Source organism: Xenopus laevis, chromosome 1L (assembly GCF_017654675.1).
Source record: "Xenopus laevis strain J_2021 chromosome 1L, Xenopus_laevis_v10.1, whole genome shotgun sequence".
Taxonomy (NCBI): Eukaryota; Metazoa; Chordata; class Amphibia; order Anura; family Pipidae; genus Xenopus; species Xenopus laevis.
The window spans coordinates 123,221,022-123,238,739 of NC_054371.1; the positions used below are offsets into that span (position 1 = coordinate 123,221,022).

At 39.0% G+C, this 17,718-nt stretch overlaps 1 protein-coding gene across 2 annotated transcripts; it reads right to left on the reverse strand.

Annotated features, from left to right (window-relative positions):
* Positions 1–2,343: 2,343 nt before the first annotated feature.
* slc25a42.L (solute carrier family 25 member 42 L homeolog) lies at positions 2,344–16,512 on the reverse strand. 2 transcript variants are annotated; one of them, XM_041563209.1, is made up of 8 exons: positions 16,311–16,512; positions 11,642–11,764; positions 11,418–11,529; positions 9,221–9,270; positions 8,696–8,862; positions 8,428–8,544; positions 6,230–6,381; positions 2,344–4,787 (listed from the first exon to the last, which is right to left on the reverse strand). In XM_041563209.1, exons 2-8 carry the CDS (start codon positions 11,723–11,725, stop codon positions 4,462–4,464), a joined length of 1,008 nt encoding a protein of 335 aa, XP_041419143.1. In that variant the 5' UTR covers positions 11,726–11,764; positions 16,311–16,512; the 3' UTR covers positions 2,344–4,461. The 2 variants fall into 2 exon arrangements, with proteins under 2 accessions (XP_041419143.1, XP_018112427.1); XM_018256938.2 differs by having other exon boundaries at positions 9,221–9,246; positions 16,311–16,473.
* Between the last annotated feature and the right edge of the window lie 1,206 nt (positions 16,513–17,718).

Consider the following 17,718-nt stretch of genomic DNA (forward strand, 5'->3'; position numbering starts at 1 on the left):
GTCATTGGAAACTACCAGTGTTTAGTCAAATATCTCCTTAGATTATCTAGTGCCATGGCAGGACAGCTGTTTTTTCTATGATTTCCTCTACCCAGTTTGGATCACCACAGTCTTGCACAAAAGCTGCACATTTTATATATTTTTTTTGTTCTTATTGTCCTGAATTGTCACAGCCTCTCATTTTGTTGGAGCCATGTGAAGGGGGAAAACGTGTGAAAGCACAATGGTGGCTGCGATGACAATGACGGATCAGTTGCAGAATATTTCAGGTGCTAATATATGTAGATTGCAGTGTGGCTGCTCCCAGACATGACCCCCTGTGCTAGGACAGGGCATGTAGGACTGGGCTCAGTCGTGTTCTCACACAGTCTTAATGGGAGCTGCATAATTGGGCAGATTCCACTAGTGCTAGATATGCCCTTTCCAGGCTTGGGGGCCGAATGTCTCACCTACAGATTGATTGACAAGCCCAGGGAGCCTTCATAAATGCAAATAGAGATGTTTTATTGCCCTACACATGTGCCCAGAGTATAGTTTATGTGTCATATGTTATGAAAAGTAGGGAGGAAGCAGGGTACCAAAACAAAAGTTTTCGTCCTTTTGCAGCCTATCACCCATGAGCCATGAAAAGACGCCAGCATTTTTTGGGACTTTTGATTCGACTTTTTTTTTTTTTTTTTTTTGAAGTCCTATCCAGATCTGAGCTGGCGAAGGCAAGTCTGGCGTAAGAGGTAAGTGCGAATTTGCTAGCTAGCGCCCATTAGTAAATAGGCGAAGTATCGAACTTACTTAACGCACCGCTTCGCACCTTAGTGAATTTCCCCCTTAATCTGCTTATCAGTCAGTGACCCACGGGGCTCCCAGCAACCACAGTGCATGATTGATTTATAGTTACACCCCTCTAAAAAAAGAAACTCGTGATTGCCTATATAAACAGTAGTAATTTCATTTTAAAGGTAATATTTTTAACGAGATCTCATTAACTTAGCATTAACTCTCTGGTAGTGGTTCTTCAACCATCTGTAACACTGCATGTGGTTTTTATGTCAATCTCTACTGATTTCATTTCCACTCCACTCCGTTGTGCTTTAGGCACCAGTATGTTATTGGGAGAGAATTAGCTTAGGAAGGCTGCGAGATGTTTGCTAATATAATTTACTCATCACTATATATTTGCCTCTAGTTAATGTTTAGTGGTGATTTTAGAAAACATAAAGGGATAACACTTAAGCAGCACCCTCTAGTGGCCTTAAGACATAATATAAAAAAAAACCACTAACTGACACGGACGTTGGCGAGAATAAAATCTGCTTTCATAAGCATAATTTTATATTTAATACTGCTATATAGGCAGTAACATAATACATGTGTCCTCCTAATGTATAATAAAATCAATGTTCCCTATAAGAAGTGCACTCTATTAGAATTACAAAAATTCTGAGACTAGTACACACAAGAATTTAGTACAGGTATGGGATCCGTTATCCAGAAAGCTCAAAATTACAGGAAGGACATCTCCCATAGACTCCATTTTAATTTTGAAATCTGACATGGGGCTAGACATATTGTCATTTTCCCAGCTGCCCCCAGTCATGTGACTTGTGCTCTGATACATTCAGTCACTCTTTACTGCTGTACTGCAAGTTGGAGTGATATCACACTCCTACCTTCCCCCCAGAGCAGCCTAACAACAGAACAATGGGAAGGTAACCAGATAGCAGCTCCCTAAGGGCTTTATACACATGGCCGTTTTTACCTGCGCTCCCCTGTGTAGCGCAGGAGTAGATGCAGTCAAATATTTTGAAGAGAGTTGTACTCACACAGACACATGTATGCGTCAAACGCAGGTGAAATGCAACATGCTGCGTCCCAACCTGCATTTGGCGCTTACATGCGTCTGTGTGAGTACAACTCCCTTCAAAATAATTGAGTGCGTCTACTCCTGCGCTCCCCTGAGATGGCTGCCTACACACTAATATTATAACTAAAAATACACTTGCTAGTTCAGTAATGACATTTTATATTGTAGAGTGAATTATCTGAAGTGTAAACTGTGTAATTTAGAAATTAAAAATACATAATATAAATCATGACAGAATCCCTTTAAGGTACGAAGATCCAAATAACAGAAAGAATCATTATCCAGAAAACCAAAGGTTGAAATTAGTGGGAATGTTGCCTGTAATACACTCTCACTTATTACAAGGATATGCTGTACATTTTCCCAAAACCGATTGCGATTAGTCCTCCTCCTGACATGCAAGCAGGTGATGTTGGTTTACAAATATTACAGCTCTTGCCATAAGCAAACAAGCCAAAATAAAAAAAATACTGCACAGATGAGATAGTTCATTCTTTATTAAATATACATTTTCTTGGCACATATTTAAAATATAGTTTTATATTATATAAACTTACTAAAAGTGCTGCCACTGCAACACAACTGAACACTGGACAGAAAGCATATACTTTTGGCATATTTTGTTAAAAAAAAAAAAAACCTTCACTCTTTCAGCAACAGAGTAGTCAACATTGCAGTGTGTAGTAGTGTACCCATGATGCACAGCATCTGTATGATGCAAATGTAGTATGAAGGGAGGAACGTTGAGACCCCCCCACCCCCTGAAGTGTTCATTCACTATTGCAAAACTGACTTATGAAATTCACGGAATGAACCACTATGATCAGCAATGGGTGTGGAGTTAGACTTCATTCTATTACAGGTATGGGACCTGTTATCCAGATTGCTCGGGACCTGGGGTTTTCCGGATAACGGATCTTTCTGTAATTTGGGTCTTCATTCCTTAAGTCTACTAGAAATTCATTTAAACATGAAATAAACCCAATAGGCAGCTTTCTGGATATCGGGTTTCCGGATAAGGGATCCTATACCTGTAATTATATTTCTATACTGGGTTTCTGAAACCTAGGGATTTGTCTGTTAGAATGACTGAAACCACCTGTGATAATTGTTCTAAACTCTATGAAGAAATGTTCATTTGAGGTCCTTATGGAAAGAGATGGGTAGATTTAGTATTCTTTTGGGCAAAGACAGCCTCAGACTGAAAAACACAGAATGCTGGGGCTCAGTTATGAACAATAGGCAAATTTGCATCAAGGCAGTAACCCACAGCAACCAATAAAATGTGCTTTCTTTGTTCTACCTGAAGTTGACTGAACAATGCTAACTATTGATTAGTTGCTTTGGTTTACTGCCCAGGTGTCAATTGATCCAGTGCTTTTGTAAATGACACCCAAATGATTTGCTTAGGATGCTGCAGGACATTATGTGCAGACAAACTTGGCATAATAGTAGATTAACACATACACCATAAAGTGAGGTCTTTCTTTGCTTCAGGGTGTTTTAATTGTAATATATTTACACATCTGTTCCTGAATGGCAGACGTGTTTTATCTCCTGGATAAAAAAAAAAATCTGACAGGGTAATGTATGTTCATGACTTGGCCTCAAAAGCCCTAAAAATTTGAGAGTAAGCTTACGACTAAAATATCAGTGTTTTTAAAAACGCTGTAGTATTTCAGTAGTGCAGACAGCCTATGTATTAAATACATATATTGAGGTTACTGGTTCTTTTAATAGTTATACTACAGGTGCACCATACTGATGATATTCCTTGCAGTGGGAATGAGGTCCATAGAACATGGGGCAAGTGTGCACCAATATGTTTTGCACAGACATGCGGGCACATAACCCATGGTTATGTGCCCAGACCTTGCACTGCAAAAACTCTGCTGCTGCAAGAAATTCGGTTTTGTTCTTAAAGGCAAACTGCAATGACGCACATTTCAAATGCAAAGACTGCAAACTTCTCACCCATTGGCATAAAACTGAAGTAGCTTAAAAACCTAACAGAGGAAAGCTGCTGTTAGTTTGGCTTGTGCTGTTCCAGGTAATCTCCCAGGTAATAAGTGCAGAATACTTCTCACAGGGAAAAAAGGAGTGATAGCAATGTTTTCTATGTAAAAATGAATTTGATGTCGAATTAGCAGTATTTCTGTAGTAAACATTAGCAGGTAAAGAGATTTTATTCTCATTTGGCATTGCTGGAAAAAGGTGGCAAAGATAATGCTCGTGGCATATTTTATTGACCTGTTAGCTTGGAGTGCTCCTTTATACATGAGCCACACTGAAATGTTGCTTCTGACCTTGTTGCATTGCAATGTATACTTACTTATTGGAGTGTAATCCACTCTACATTCAAGCATTGTGTTTATTAAGGAGTTAACCTAAAAGCCCACGTATCATCGTTATCCTTTCTTTTATTCGTTATTTAGATTAATGGCTTTTTGTGGAAGCCAGTAGTAACACCATTTGGTGTCTGATTATAGAGGGCATGTTTTAGCACGCAGGTTTGTGGGTGAAGATTAATTAGTGCTTTAATGGTGGTGATTCTCCACCAAAATGAAGAGATTGAGGGTCTGTCCTTTCGCCTCATCCATCTACCTCTGGATATCAGAGACTTGCTGCAGCTTTTTCAGGAGGATCTGTGTTAAATCAAAGGTAGTGAAGCTTATTCCCACTGCCACGGGTCCTTTCACCCAGTTCATGCTAAGCCCCTTGTAGAGACCACGGATAACACCTTCTTCTACCACTATCTCCTGCATCGTGCCGATGATTGATCCATATGTGTGTCCTGTCACTCCTGCAGTTTGCATTCGCCTCCTCACCACATCCAATGGGTATGAAGCAGACTGTCCAAAGAGTCCTGCACAGGCCCCAAATAGCAATCGCTCAAAGGGGTATGGTTGCATTCTGCCACTGTGTTCTGCAGCAGAAGAATACACTTAAAAAGTCACATTATAGTATAAAAGTGTTGGAAATAGCATTTAAGAGTGTTTTTTCAAAACCACAAAATGACTAATTCCATGTCCCAGGAAGCTGTTGTCCCTCCTGCGCCCAGTAAAGTGAATGCAGTGGTGCAATATACAAAGCGGATCCTAAGTAGAGAGGTCTATTGCACATGAAATTAGCTTAAAAGACCAGTAACAGCAAAGAATTTCTAAAAAAACTTTAAAATCGCTAAGTCTTTATTAAGAAAAAACTTACCAAAACGCTGCTTGTGCTCCTCTTCAGAAACGGCTACAGGGCGCCGTTCCATCGTGCAGCGCTTGATTTCTCCTCCCTGGCTATCTCCTATAAGGAAGGCAGAGAGGAGCAATGGAGTGCCGCACGATGGATCGCCAATCGCCTTTTCTGAAGAGGAGCGCAAGTGGAGTTTCGGTAAGTTATTTCTTAATAAAGACTTTGTGACTTTAAAGTTTAATATGTGTTGGTGTCTTTTTTTCGTAGCATACAAATTATTTTTTTTTTTAATTCCTTTTAGTGACAATTTCATACATTTTACAGTTTTAATGGGGTTGTTCACCTTTAAATTCATTTTTAGTATGATGTAGAGGCTGAGACAATTTGCTATTGGATTTCTTTTTTTATTATTTGTGGTTTTTGAGTTATCATTTTATTCAGTAACTCTCAAGTTTGCAATTTCGGCAATCTGGTTACTAGGGTCCAAATTAAACTAGCAACCATGCACTGATTTGAATAAGAGACTGGAATATGAATAGTAGAGGAGCTGAATAGAAACATGAGTAATAAATACTGTGTGTACATTCTTTATAGGAGTCTTCCCATTTCCCAAATGGTGTTGTTAAGTACTGAGTACTTATGCACAGAAACCTTCAAGTCATATACTGAATATGTTTGACTGTATTAAAATCAGCCTTGTCTGAACCACTTAAAGGAACAGTTCTGTGTCAAAACAAAAACTAGATAAATAAATAGGCTGTGCAAAATAAAAAATGTTTCTAATATAGTTAGTTAGGCAAAAATGTAATGTATAAAGGCTGGACATAATAGCCAGAATCCAACATCCTGCTTTTCAGCTCTCTAACTCTGAGTTAGTCAGTGACTTGAAGGGGGGCCACATGGGACATATCTGTTCAATGAGTTTGCAATTGATCCTCAGCATTCAGCTCAGATTCAAAAGCAAGTTTTGGCCCATGTGTCCCCCCTCAAGTGAAAACCAAGAGAGCTGAAAAGCAGGAAGTAGTGTTCTGGCTATTATGTTACACATCCAGTCACATACATTTATACATATTAGAAACATTTTTTTTTTATTTTGAACAGCCTATATATGGCAATAGTAATTGTCTCACATAGAACCATTTCAAAGAACTGTACAGTCTGAGAATATTTTAGGGGTTTACTTACCCGCATGTAGCTTTTTAAGCGTTTCGTAGGTGAAAAAGCTGATCCCTGCATATGGGATGACACCAAGCACTGTAGGTGTAAATCCTCTGTAAAGTGACTTAAGACCCTCCTCTCTTGACATACGCATAAACACGTGAAGGATATTACTATACCTTTTATGAGGAAAAATTATAAGGAGAGGAGAGTTATGTCTTCTACTCTGAATAAGAATAACTTCCCATCCAAAACCATAATATATTTGAATTATATGTATTCAGTAACCTTCTACCAAGCATCAGTTTAAGACCTCCATCCTTTCTGCCACCTGAACATTCCTAGCAAGTGAGATTAACCATTACCTAATTTCATAAACAATTAAACAACAAAATTGCAATTGCCATAGCTATTCTATTCATAAATTATCAGTCCATTTATTTAGTAGGCATTCACATGCTGACTGAAAAAGTTAGTGTTACTGTGAAATAGAAGCCAAAGTTTACTAATCAATCTATAAGCACTCAATTTGACCTCTGTCTAGACAGTGTAAAAAAAAAAGAGTTTAGAATATACTATTTTAGCATAGTTTAGCATATACTATTTTTGAGACCCCAAACAAAGACAAAAGTGGCGTGTTAAGATCATAGAGCAATGCAAACCACACCTATTGTATGATTATTATGCATATGCTAAAATGAAAAACTAGTGTACAGATTTTATTGAATTGAAATGATAACATGTCTTTATGTTGGTTTCTATCATTAATGCATTATATATTTATTTTAAGGAAATAATCAGCACTCTATTACACAGTCACAAACCTCATACCAATTCTTAGATTTCCTACTATAGCAACGATAAATCAGCAAGCAATACCAGTAAGCAAGGGTCAGCATAATTTTGAGCAGTCTTATAAGGAGTAAAGGATGAAAGGGTTCTTCTCCTTTACAAAACACTTTTAAGGTCTTATCTGGAATATGCTGTGCAGTTTTGGTCTCCAATACTGAAAAGGAATGTTATTGAACTGAGGAAGTCCAAAGAAGAGCAATAAGCAGCCTGCAAGGTGTCAGTTATGAAGAAAGACTAAATATATGGACATGCGTTAATTTTCTGCCTAAATTACTATGTTACTATAAGGCAAGCATGTCCAAAGTCAGGCCCACGGGCCAATTGCGGCCCATTTTCAAATTAACACTGGCCCTCCACCTAAATCATGAAATTAATATAATGTGTCCCCCCCAGCACAGTGCAATCAGGAATCGCATAGCCGTAGCAGTAATATTTGGGCACATTAGTGAAATGATCTGCCACTTGGTCTTTACTGCTGCCTGTGTGCTGAAGGTGTTAGCAATAGACATGTAATGGGCAGGGAGTGATGCGCCACTCTTGCATACTTCTTTAGGGCTGAAGGTGTCAATAGATTTACTGACATGCCAGTACAGTAAACTAAAGACGTATGTGTGGGCGTTGCATCACTACGTGCCATTATGTGTCTATTGCTAAGGTGGCCATACATGGAGAGATCCGCTCGTTTGGCAATGTCGCCAAACGAGCGGATCTCCCTCCGATATGCTCACCTTGAGGTGGGCAATATCGGGCTGATCCAATCGTGGGCCCTAGGGCCCAACGATCGGATCCTAGCGAACGCGAACGGGCGGTCGGATCGCGGGACCACATCAACGAACAGATGCGGCCGCAATCCGACGGGATTTTTAGTCCCATCCGATCGAAATCTGGCCGACTTTCGGCCAGATCTCGATCGGGGAAGCCCGTCGGGGGCCCCCATACACGGGCCAATAAGCTGCCGACTCGGTCTGTCGGCAGCATTTATCGGCCCGTGTATGGTCACCTAACACCTTTAGCACAAAGGCAGCAATATAGACAATCGCTTCACTAACCATGTGCCAAACATTACCGCTATGGCTACGCAATTTCTTGTTTAAATGAGGTGCAGAGAATAAGTCAAAACAGACTCCACATCTCCACTCCTTAAACGCGGTGTACGCATCTATCTCCAGGAGTGAATGATTCTGATCACAAGCTAGCTACCTCAGAATGGATGTCAGGCTGAATAGTCGGCCCTCACACATTTTCACCTCACCAAATCTGGCCCTTGCTGAAAAAAGTTTGGACACCCCTGCTATAAGGTATGAAGTCTGCCATGCTGTAGTAGACAGATGGAAGGATAGACAGATAAATGGATGCATAAATAACTAACTCACATTTCCTTTGGTGTAACTGCCATGCGTGCACGCACCAGATCCAAGGGATATGTCAATATGGTAGCTGTTGTACCAGCTAGAGCTCCTGCAAGAAGTCGAGGAATGGGAGTCAAAGCACTGGTGGGACAAAGAAAAGAGAACAAAAATCCACTGTTAAACAGCTACAGATCGGTATTTATTTTATGTTGGAGAAGTAAGCAAATTACTAGATATTTTAGTTCTTGACAAATGAAAAAAAATGTTGGCATAATTTGAGCTGTGCACGTACCTTCCCTGGAAGCCATAATAACTACCAAGCAGGTTCTTGTATTGCTCATGAGCACAAAACTGTATGGCTGCATAGGGAATCACACGCACCATTGTGGCAGAGTTACCTCTCCACAAACTTAGGAAGCCTTCATTCAAATACGTGCGGTAAATCAGTCTGTAGGCTTCCTGTAAAAGGGAAAGTACAAAGATGGTTCAGAAAAAGAAAGCACTGATAGATTTCCACAAGATAATGAAGAGATAAATATATGTTTTTATTAGCAATAGTTGCTTTTGGGGATGCGCCAAATCCATATAATAGATAAAAAATTGTTTGAAAACCACTATAGCAATTTTGGGGTATTAAATAGGACTCAAAGGAGATAAGAAGAATAGGAATAGATTCAACTGCCACCCAAAGAGAGAGACTACAGTGTGACAGGATAGAAGGGTTTTCGCTTTTATTTTATTGTATGTGGCATATTTATAGAAAACATCTTTAATCATTGTCAATTCAAATTATATTTATAATTTTGCCTTGTCTTACCTTGGCAGAAAATCTGTTTGAAGACACTGAAAAATATGGATATGCAAAGACTGAGAAGACAATGTGCAGCATACGAACACAATATACAATGCAAAACGATTTTCCTCAGCAACACAATTGTTGTGTGGCCTTCATAAAAAAATCCATCAAAGCTATCTTGAAAGTGAAGTAAAATGGGATACCATGCACACACTAAGTTTAAAATAAAGGTGAATCTTTAAAAAATATATATCAAATTGTTTTAAGCATTTAAGCACTGCAATTTATATTCATTTTTGTGTTTCAAAGCTATTAAGCTGTTTGTAAACTATAATGACTTTTGTAACAGCACCACCTGCTGGACAGTATTCCAACTGTACAGTTGGGAGAACATGTTAAAGGAGATGTAGTTGTTGAATTTTAGTATGATGTAGAGAGATATGTTCTGAGACAATTTGTAACTGGTTTTCATTTTTTATAATTTGTGATTTTTGAGTTATTTAGCTTTTTATTCAGCAGCTCTCCAGTTTGCAATTTCAGCTATCTGGTTGCTAGGGTCCACATTACAATAGCAACCATGCACTGGTTTGAATAAGATAATGGAATATGAATAGGAGAGGGCCTGAATAGAAAGAGGAGTAATAAAAAGTAGAAATAACAATACAGTGGCCCCCATTTGAAAGTTGGAAAGAGTCAGAAGAAAAGGGCAAATAATTAGAAAAACTATAAAAAATAAATAATGAAGACCAATTGAAAAGGTACTTATAATTTGCCATTCTATTACATACTAAAAGTTGGTGAAGCACTGGTGTTGCTTTGTTTAGGAAAGAGATTAGAAACCTTTGCTGACAAGTAGCAAATGTAAGACCATTTCGTACATTACCCCTAAAGCTGGCCATAGATGTAAAGATTTTTAAAAGATCTTTTCGTTATTGTGAAATCACGATTATCTCGAAACGATCGTTTAAATGTACGATTTGTCCATCAACTAAAAAGCGATATTGCCAGGAAAACTGAGGGTAGCTGCCTGCTTGGCCCTGCATACATAGATCGATTGCACTGGGACCGATAACATTTTTTAACCTGGTCGATCAATTTTCTGACAATGTCGGACAAAAAAATCGCAAGATGTACGATCGTTCGATTCCCAATAACCTCAAGATAATTTGACAGATTGGTCGGATTGCACTGAAATCGATCGTTCACCAACTAAAGATCTTTGCGTCTATGGGGACCTTAAGTCCTGACTGTAATCAGTTGTGTAACCCTATAACCTGTGATGTCAATCAAGTCATTAAGACAGGAAAAAAACCAGTACATAAATTATCCTTGCATTAGCCATAAAAGACCAGCCCCAATAAGACATTTTTTTCAGTCAGATTGATCTAACCTATTGGCTGTTCTTTAAAATGTTGTCCTGTTCTGTCAGAACATTGTCGTATAGTTGTTTATTGCATGCTACAGAGTGCACTAAATAAAAAAATCTTTCTCTGATCTAAAGCTTTGAACTCAAAGACATTTAGCTTTAAAGGAGAAGGAAAGGTAAAATACCAAAAAAAAGCCCTATTGCCCCTTAAGTGAAGTGCTACTTACAATAATGCTGCGTCTACTAAGTGGTTCCCCAGGAACTTTTTGCATGCTTGTGTATCTCCCCAACTCTTTTTACATTTGATTGTGGTTCACAGATAAAAAAAAAAGTTGGAGACCCCTGCTCTACACGAAAAAAAATGGAGCACCGAAGGAGCTGATTTTTCACCCGTTAAAAATAGAAATCTATTGAAGAATCATTAAAAATGGTGAAAGCATGCCCAGAACATAATGTAGGCTGCCCACGTTTAGAAGAGCATTAGCTAGGGCCAGACAGGGCTGATATCAGCCTGCTGATTTCAGCCCACGACCGCTAGCAGAATCTCCTACTCTCTTTGCATTCATAAATCTTGTATTGGCTCCACCGCTAACACGCTGAGGATTTCAGCAAAGTAACGCCAGACTTTCCATTTTTAGTCTAGATCTGCCTAGTGTGTTCACTTCAGAGCCGACACAAGGCTTACGAATGTGAAGAGAAATTCTGCATTCAGTCAGGGCTGAAATCAACCAGCGGATTTCTGCAAGGTGATTTCAGCCCCGTCTGACCATTGCCTTAAGGCCTGGAGACTAAACATTCAAAACACTGCAACATGATGTTATGGGCACATCATGTGATGGATTTTATTCTTACCTTGGAATATGATTTTGGTTCTGTCCAGTGGAGCAACAGATGTTTTAGCTACAGCTCCAGCAAGAGCCCCAGACAGCAAAGAGTTGAGGATACTTTTGTGATTTTTAGGCTCCTTTAATGAAAAAAGTTTAAATGTGTTACTCAGGCTGTGCACCACAGTGAAGATCTAAAGTATGTACAGTCTCATCATATATTCTTTCTGTGTCTCTAAAACCATGTCTTACCTCGGACACCACAGGTGTGGGTAGGATAACATGGGTGCCATTCTTGTTCAGACCCACTTGACTTTCCTTAATACCATTCTCCATACCACACTTCTTCACCCAGCTGAGGTTCAACGTTTACTCCTAATGAAACACAAATACTAATTAAATAAAGAAAACAAACATAGAAAATTCCTTTGGCCCATTACTCCCAGAAACTCCAACTTATCCACTGCATGAGGCACATTGTGTGGATCATACAGTGTTTACTCATATCCATTTACAGGTCTGGGCTAAACAGAAGGAACCTAAAACCACAATCCTATTACCTAGAAGTTTGGCAACTAGTCTGATTTATTTTTACCAGTGGCAAATATCACAGTACACACATCATTACAAAGGTTAAATAAAAACTACAACAAAGCTACTAGGGTTAAAAGTAAATAGGCGAACAGTATGTGATTTTAATCCAACACTAATTTAAAAAACTGATAAATACCAAGTTCAATGGGGTATATTTAACAGTGTTTTCCTTTGCTAATTCCTGAGGTGCAAGCTGAACCTCTGTGATAAATGTGTTAAGTCGACTTTAACATCTAAATATAGCATGTGAACAAGAAGTTGTAGCGTTTCCTCACTTATGATCATGTCCCCAACAAAAAAAATACTACATAATTTTGAGGTAAACTTCTCATAAAGCTTTACAGGTATATCCTGCACTTTTCATACTAGTTTAGAAGCAAGGGAAGCTGAATTTAAAAATAAGTTGTACTATAATGAGCAGGAGGTGGTTATACTGATAGGGGACACATCAGTCAGTTCTTGTTTCTTCCAATAGAGGATTCTACAGGTATGGGACCTGTTATCCAGAATATTTGTGACCTGGAGTTTTCCGGATAACAGATCTTTCCGTAATTCAGATTTCCATGACTTAAGTCTACTAGAAAATCCTGTGAACATTAAATAAATCCAATAGGCTGGTTTTGCTTCCAGTGAGGATTAATTATATCTTAGTTGTGTGAAATACAGTATACTGTTTCATTATTACAGAGAAAAGGGAAATCATTTTTTAAAATGTCGATTATTTGGATAAAATGTTGTCTATGGGAGACAGCCTTTCCTTAATTCAGAGTTTTCTGGATAATGGGTTGCTGGATAACGGAACCATATCTCACCCAAAGTCCTATTTTTTAAGCCACATCCCAAACTACCCCACTCATATATTGGCTCAAACAGTCCTACACCTGTGGCTAATGATTCACACCTACCCATCCATCAATGTTAGGACTTGATGCATTAAGCATCTCAGTCCTACCATTGAGCTCAAGCTACAAAGATGAGGCTTAGCAGTTTCACATGCACGACTACAAGCCACATTTCTTGCAAGAAGGCTGTATAATATTATTTGCCATAACAGCATACAGCTTTCTTGCAAGGTCAAATGTAAGTGTTCCAATTTGTAGTGGTATAACTAGGGGTCTATTGGCCTGCTTGGTGAAACAGACTGATAGAAAACAAAGACCCAAGTTTTAGATTGTTGTGATTTGTAAAAGAATTGACCTACAAAGAACCTCACTGAGTAAAGATTTCCTTTTGTCTTTTGTGACTGAGATTAGATATAAAAAGAAGTCACTGCGCTGGTAGTAAATGATTAGAAATTCTCTTCTTACATGCCCTAAACTGAAATAAGAAGCAGGTGAGCAATTTTCTCCTTCACATAGTGGTATGGCAACATAAAAATATATAAAACACCCATACTTCTAGAAAACTCTCTTTGTAGGTTGACTAACGTAAATGCAATATCAAACCGTGAGCTCAAAAACAAACTGCAGTCAGTCAGGTTACCAAGGAATAAGGGTTTATGAGATTCTAAAAGTGGTTTACAGAGTAAACAAATACAACCGTTATAACCGTTTACATAATCATAATTAAACAGGGCAAAACTATATTACTTTAATTAAAATTTTAATAAAAAATCTATACTGACATATAGCCCAACATTTTAAAGTGATTCTGGTATGTCCTTGTCAATGATGTACACTGTGTTAGTATAAACAGAACCAAAAAAAGTAGTTTTTGCTTAACAAAAGAGAGTGTCATTCTAAGCAACTTCCCAATAATAATTTTTTAACAATCTTCAATGATGTAATGTGTGATCGTTAAGATAACTGCTATTGAAAACATAATTGGTTTGGCTATTTATATTCTGTGCTCTGCTAGTTAGAACTCCTGACACAATGAAGGAGAAGCCAGCTGATTATCAGACCTCAAAGAGGACCTCTGCTATACTCTTGCAAATGCCAGAACCAGAAAGACAAACACTACTTTCAACAGCAATTACATTTACAGACAACTTTAAAACTATTGGGAAATTGTAATTAATGTGCGCCAAACACTTAAGGCTAATGCTACTAGGGGCTGTTTCTTAGCAATTCTGAGCAATTTTTGCTGCAAGGGCACAAACTTGTTGTAAAATTAATTTTTGTCTAATAAACAAACTGTAATTTGATGCAACTTTTTTAATATAAAGCAAATAAATTAAGTGCTTTAAAGGGGTTGTTCGCCTTTGCGTGGAGAGTGATATTCTGAGACAATTTGCAATTGGTTTTGATTTTTTAATTATGTCCTGTGATTAAAGACAGGAGAAGGAGGAGAATTACAGAAGTGTGCAATGCATTGCGGGAATTGGACTGCAGGTTACTGTAAAATTACTTAAATGGTTCATGTAGTCAGAACTACCGGTGCAGAGAAAACCAAGGATGGTGGTGGTGCATGCAAAGTACAGTGAAAAGTCTATTTTAGAAACAAACAACTAGCTTTTCACTCTGTTGTGCACAGGAATATTGTGACGTGGGACTGGTTTTCAGCAAACAGTAATTATAATCTCTGGGGCATACATAACATTTGGCACCGCCTTGTAAAATATATATATATATATATATATATATATATATATATATATATATATATATATATATATATATATATATATTATAGTAAATATATAATCCAAACCTGCCAACAAGAACACCTCATGTAACCCATTTTATATTTACTGAGCCTTAAAATTTATTGTGAGAGTGCCAAATACACGGTTTGCCAGTGCCGCACCCTGTCCTCTTCAGGCAGCCAAAAATAAAGTGAAAAGAAGGAATGAAAAATCCTACAACAAGCCCATGAACAACCAATGAGCTTAGTCCATTCCCTGCTAAAAGAATTAGCGGTAGTTATTAAAATGAATAGCCTTTTTAATATCATTCTGTTGACCTTTCTACAGTACTATGCAAAATGCTATCAGGATCAGTAAGTTAGGGCTCTTACAGACGAGCGTTTGAAGCTGCGCTCCACTGCGTTCCGTTTTTATGCGTTCAGCCGCAGGGCAGCGCAGAAGTAGACGCATTCAGTTTTTTTCAATGGGGCTGTACTCACACAGGCGCATGTAGGCGCGAATGCAGGAAATATGCAGCATGTTGCGTCTCAACCTGCGTTCGGCGCCTAAATGCGCCTGTGTGAGTACAGCCCCATTGAAAAAAACTGAATGCGTCTACTCCTGAGCTCCCCTGCGGCTGAATGCATAAAAACAGAACGCAGGGGCGCACAGCTTCAAACGCTCGTCTGTAAGAGCCCTTACAGTTGTTACGGTTTGTAGAAGTCCCAGTCATTGCTAAAGTCTGGTTGTATAAGTGCAATAACAAGTATCTACATGCATTTTAATTAACATATGTGTCAAGTGCAATAGGTTACATTTCTACTCTGTTTTGTAGATCTAAAGCACTGACATACAACACTACTGCACTGAGCTTTGTGCATGAGTTTATGCATGGATGTATTTTATCATTATATTACAGCGCTCCATAATATATATACACAGAATTACCTTACAATTACGGTTCTGTAGAGAAAAAAGAATTCTGTAAAATATATGGCCTCAGGTTATTAAGCATTTACGGCCTAATTAATTTCTATTCTGTGGAGTTGCCATACTGCTAACCATACATAGTGCAGCTTGTGACAACTCCAATGGTCTGCCAGGGACGTAAGATTCTTGCAGTGATATCTGCAGTTTGACTGAAGGACAAGATTCAATGTTACCTTCCAAATAGGGTTGCCACCTTTTCTGAAAAAAAATTCCAGCCTATATTTTTTTTCTGTCCATATTAATAACATTGGGATTTACCATCATTTTTACCGGCCTGGACGAATTATTGTTAGGCAGGAAAATGAATACCCCACTTGGCAGTAATCTAAAACTATAATAGGTCACTCTGGTTATGTCCCTTTAAGAAAAGGATCACTTAAAGGAAACAACTCTGGAAATGATATGCCCCATGGTATAGTAGCCACAAATGTGCACACTCGCAAAGTCAATGCCAATTGGCAGCTAACCACAGAGAGAGTACAAGGGCAGCAAGGGAACCTGCCCAAATCTGAGATTGAAAGAAAGGTCTATCAACTGTGACAGCAGCAACAGCAGCAGCAGAGCCGGCCACAGACACGGATGCAGCTCTGCGTGAGGTTCAGAACATTCCTTCACCTAAGGCAGCTGTCAGGAACTGGGGAGAAAGCATAAAACAGCGTGCACACAATCCTATACAGTTGTCTGTAAACACAGGAACGAGAAGCTCAGTCACTAATATTTCTTCAGCATAATGACAACAACTAGTAAGAGACCATAAGGTGACACACTCACCTCTGCTTGCTGGCCCCGTTACCCGCTCCACACTGCCTTTACTCCAGGCCACCGTACTGCTGAACACATTCCCTCCCACAAGAGCACCCGAGCGTTGCTTGGCAGCTCGCCGTCATGTATTGGCTGAAATTTGCTGAGTGACTTTCACATTATCCAACCAGAAAAGCGAAAACGTGGGCTGGGTCCCCTTCTATCTTAGAGCTGGAATGTTCTCACTGACTGACATTGACAAGGGCCAGCCAAAGAAAAGAGGCGGTTCACGCTGTCCCATGTGGCTGTCTTGCTGTTTTGAGGGGGATGGGTGGAAAGTGGTGCTGGTAACCGGGGGAAAGGTGACAGGTGGGGGAAGGACAGCTTGTGTACAGCTACGCACAGTCTGTACTTACACTGATGTAAGCCTTCTTTACAGCTGTTTTAAATACTGGAAACAAAAACATTGACTTTTGCCATGCATACGAGAGGCGGAGACAACTAGTTAAAACTTACTGTATTTCAGATGACACTTCAACTTTCACTTACCTTTACAAATGTATGAGAAGTCAGTCCAGCTTATGGTTTTGACCCTTTTTAAAAACAGCCAACCATGTCATTCACATCCAGCTCTGGACTGACATTCTGAATAGGCCCTGGAATTTTAAAGGGATACTGTCATGGGAAAAAAAATTTTTTCCAAAATGAATGAGTTAATAGTGCTGCTCCAGCAGAATTCTGCACTGAAATCCATTTCTCAAAAGAGCAAACAGATTTTTTTATATTCAATTTTGAAATCTGACATGGGGCTAGACATATTGTCAATTTCCCAGCTGCCCCAGGTCATGTGACTTGTGCTCTGATAAACTTCATTCACTCTTTACTGCTGTACTACTAGTTAGAGTGATATCAACCCCCTCCCTTTTTCCCCACAGCAGCCAAACAAAAGAACAATGGGAAGGTAACCAGATAACAGCTCCCTAACACAAGATAACAGCTGCCTGGTAGATCTAAGAACAACACTCAATAGTAAAAACCCATGTCCCACTGAGACACATTCAGTTACATTGAGAAGGGAAAACAGCAGCCTGCCAGAAAGCATTTCTCTCCTGTGCAACATGACCAGGGGCAGCTGGGAAATTGACAAAATGTCTAGCCCCATGTCAGATTTCAAAATTGAATATAAAAAAGTCTGTTTGCTCTTTTGAGAAATGGATTTAAGTGCAGAATTCTGCTGGAGTAGCACTATTAACTGATGTGGTTTGAAAAAAACATGTTTTCCGATGACAGGATCCCTTTAAGTACACCGAGCCGCAAATGACCCTCAGAGGCCCAATAATAGTGGCAGATCCTACAGATGCCAGCAAGGGCCCGGTCAGCTTGAAGTGAATTAATTCAAAAATGTGCTGAAGACTGCACTGATTTCTGGAAAGTCTTG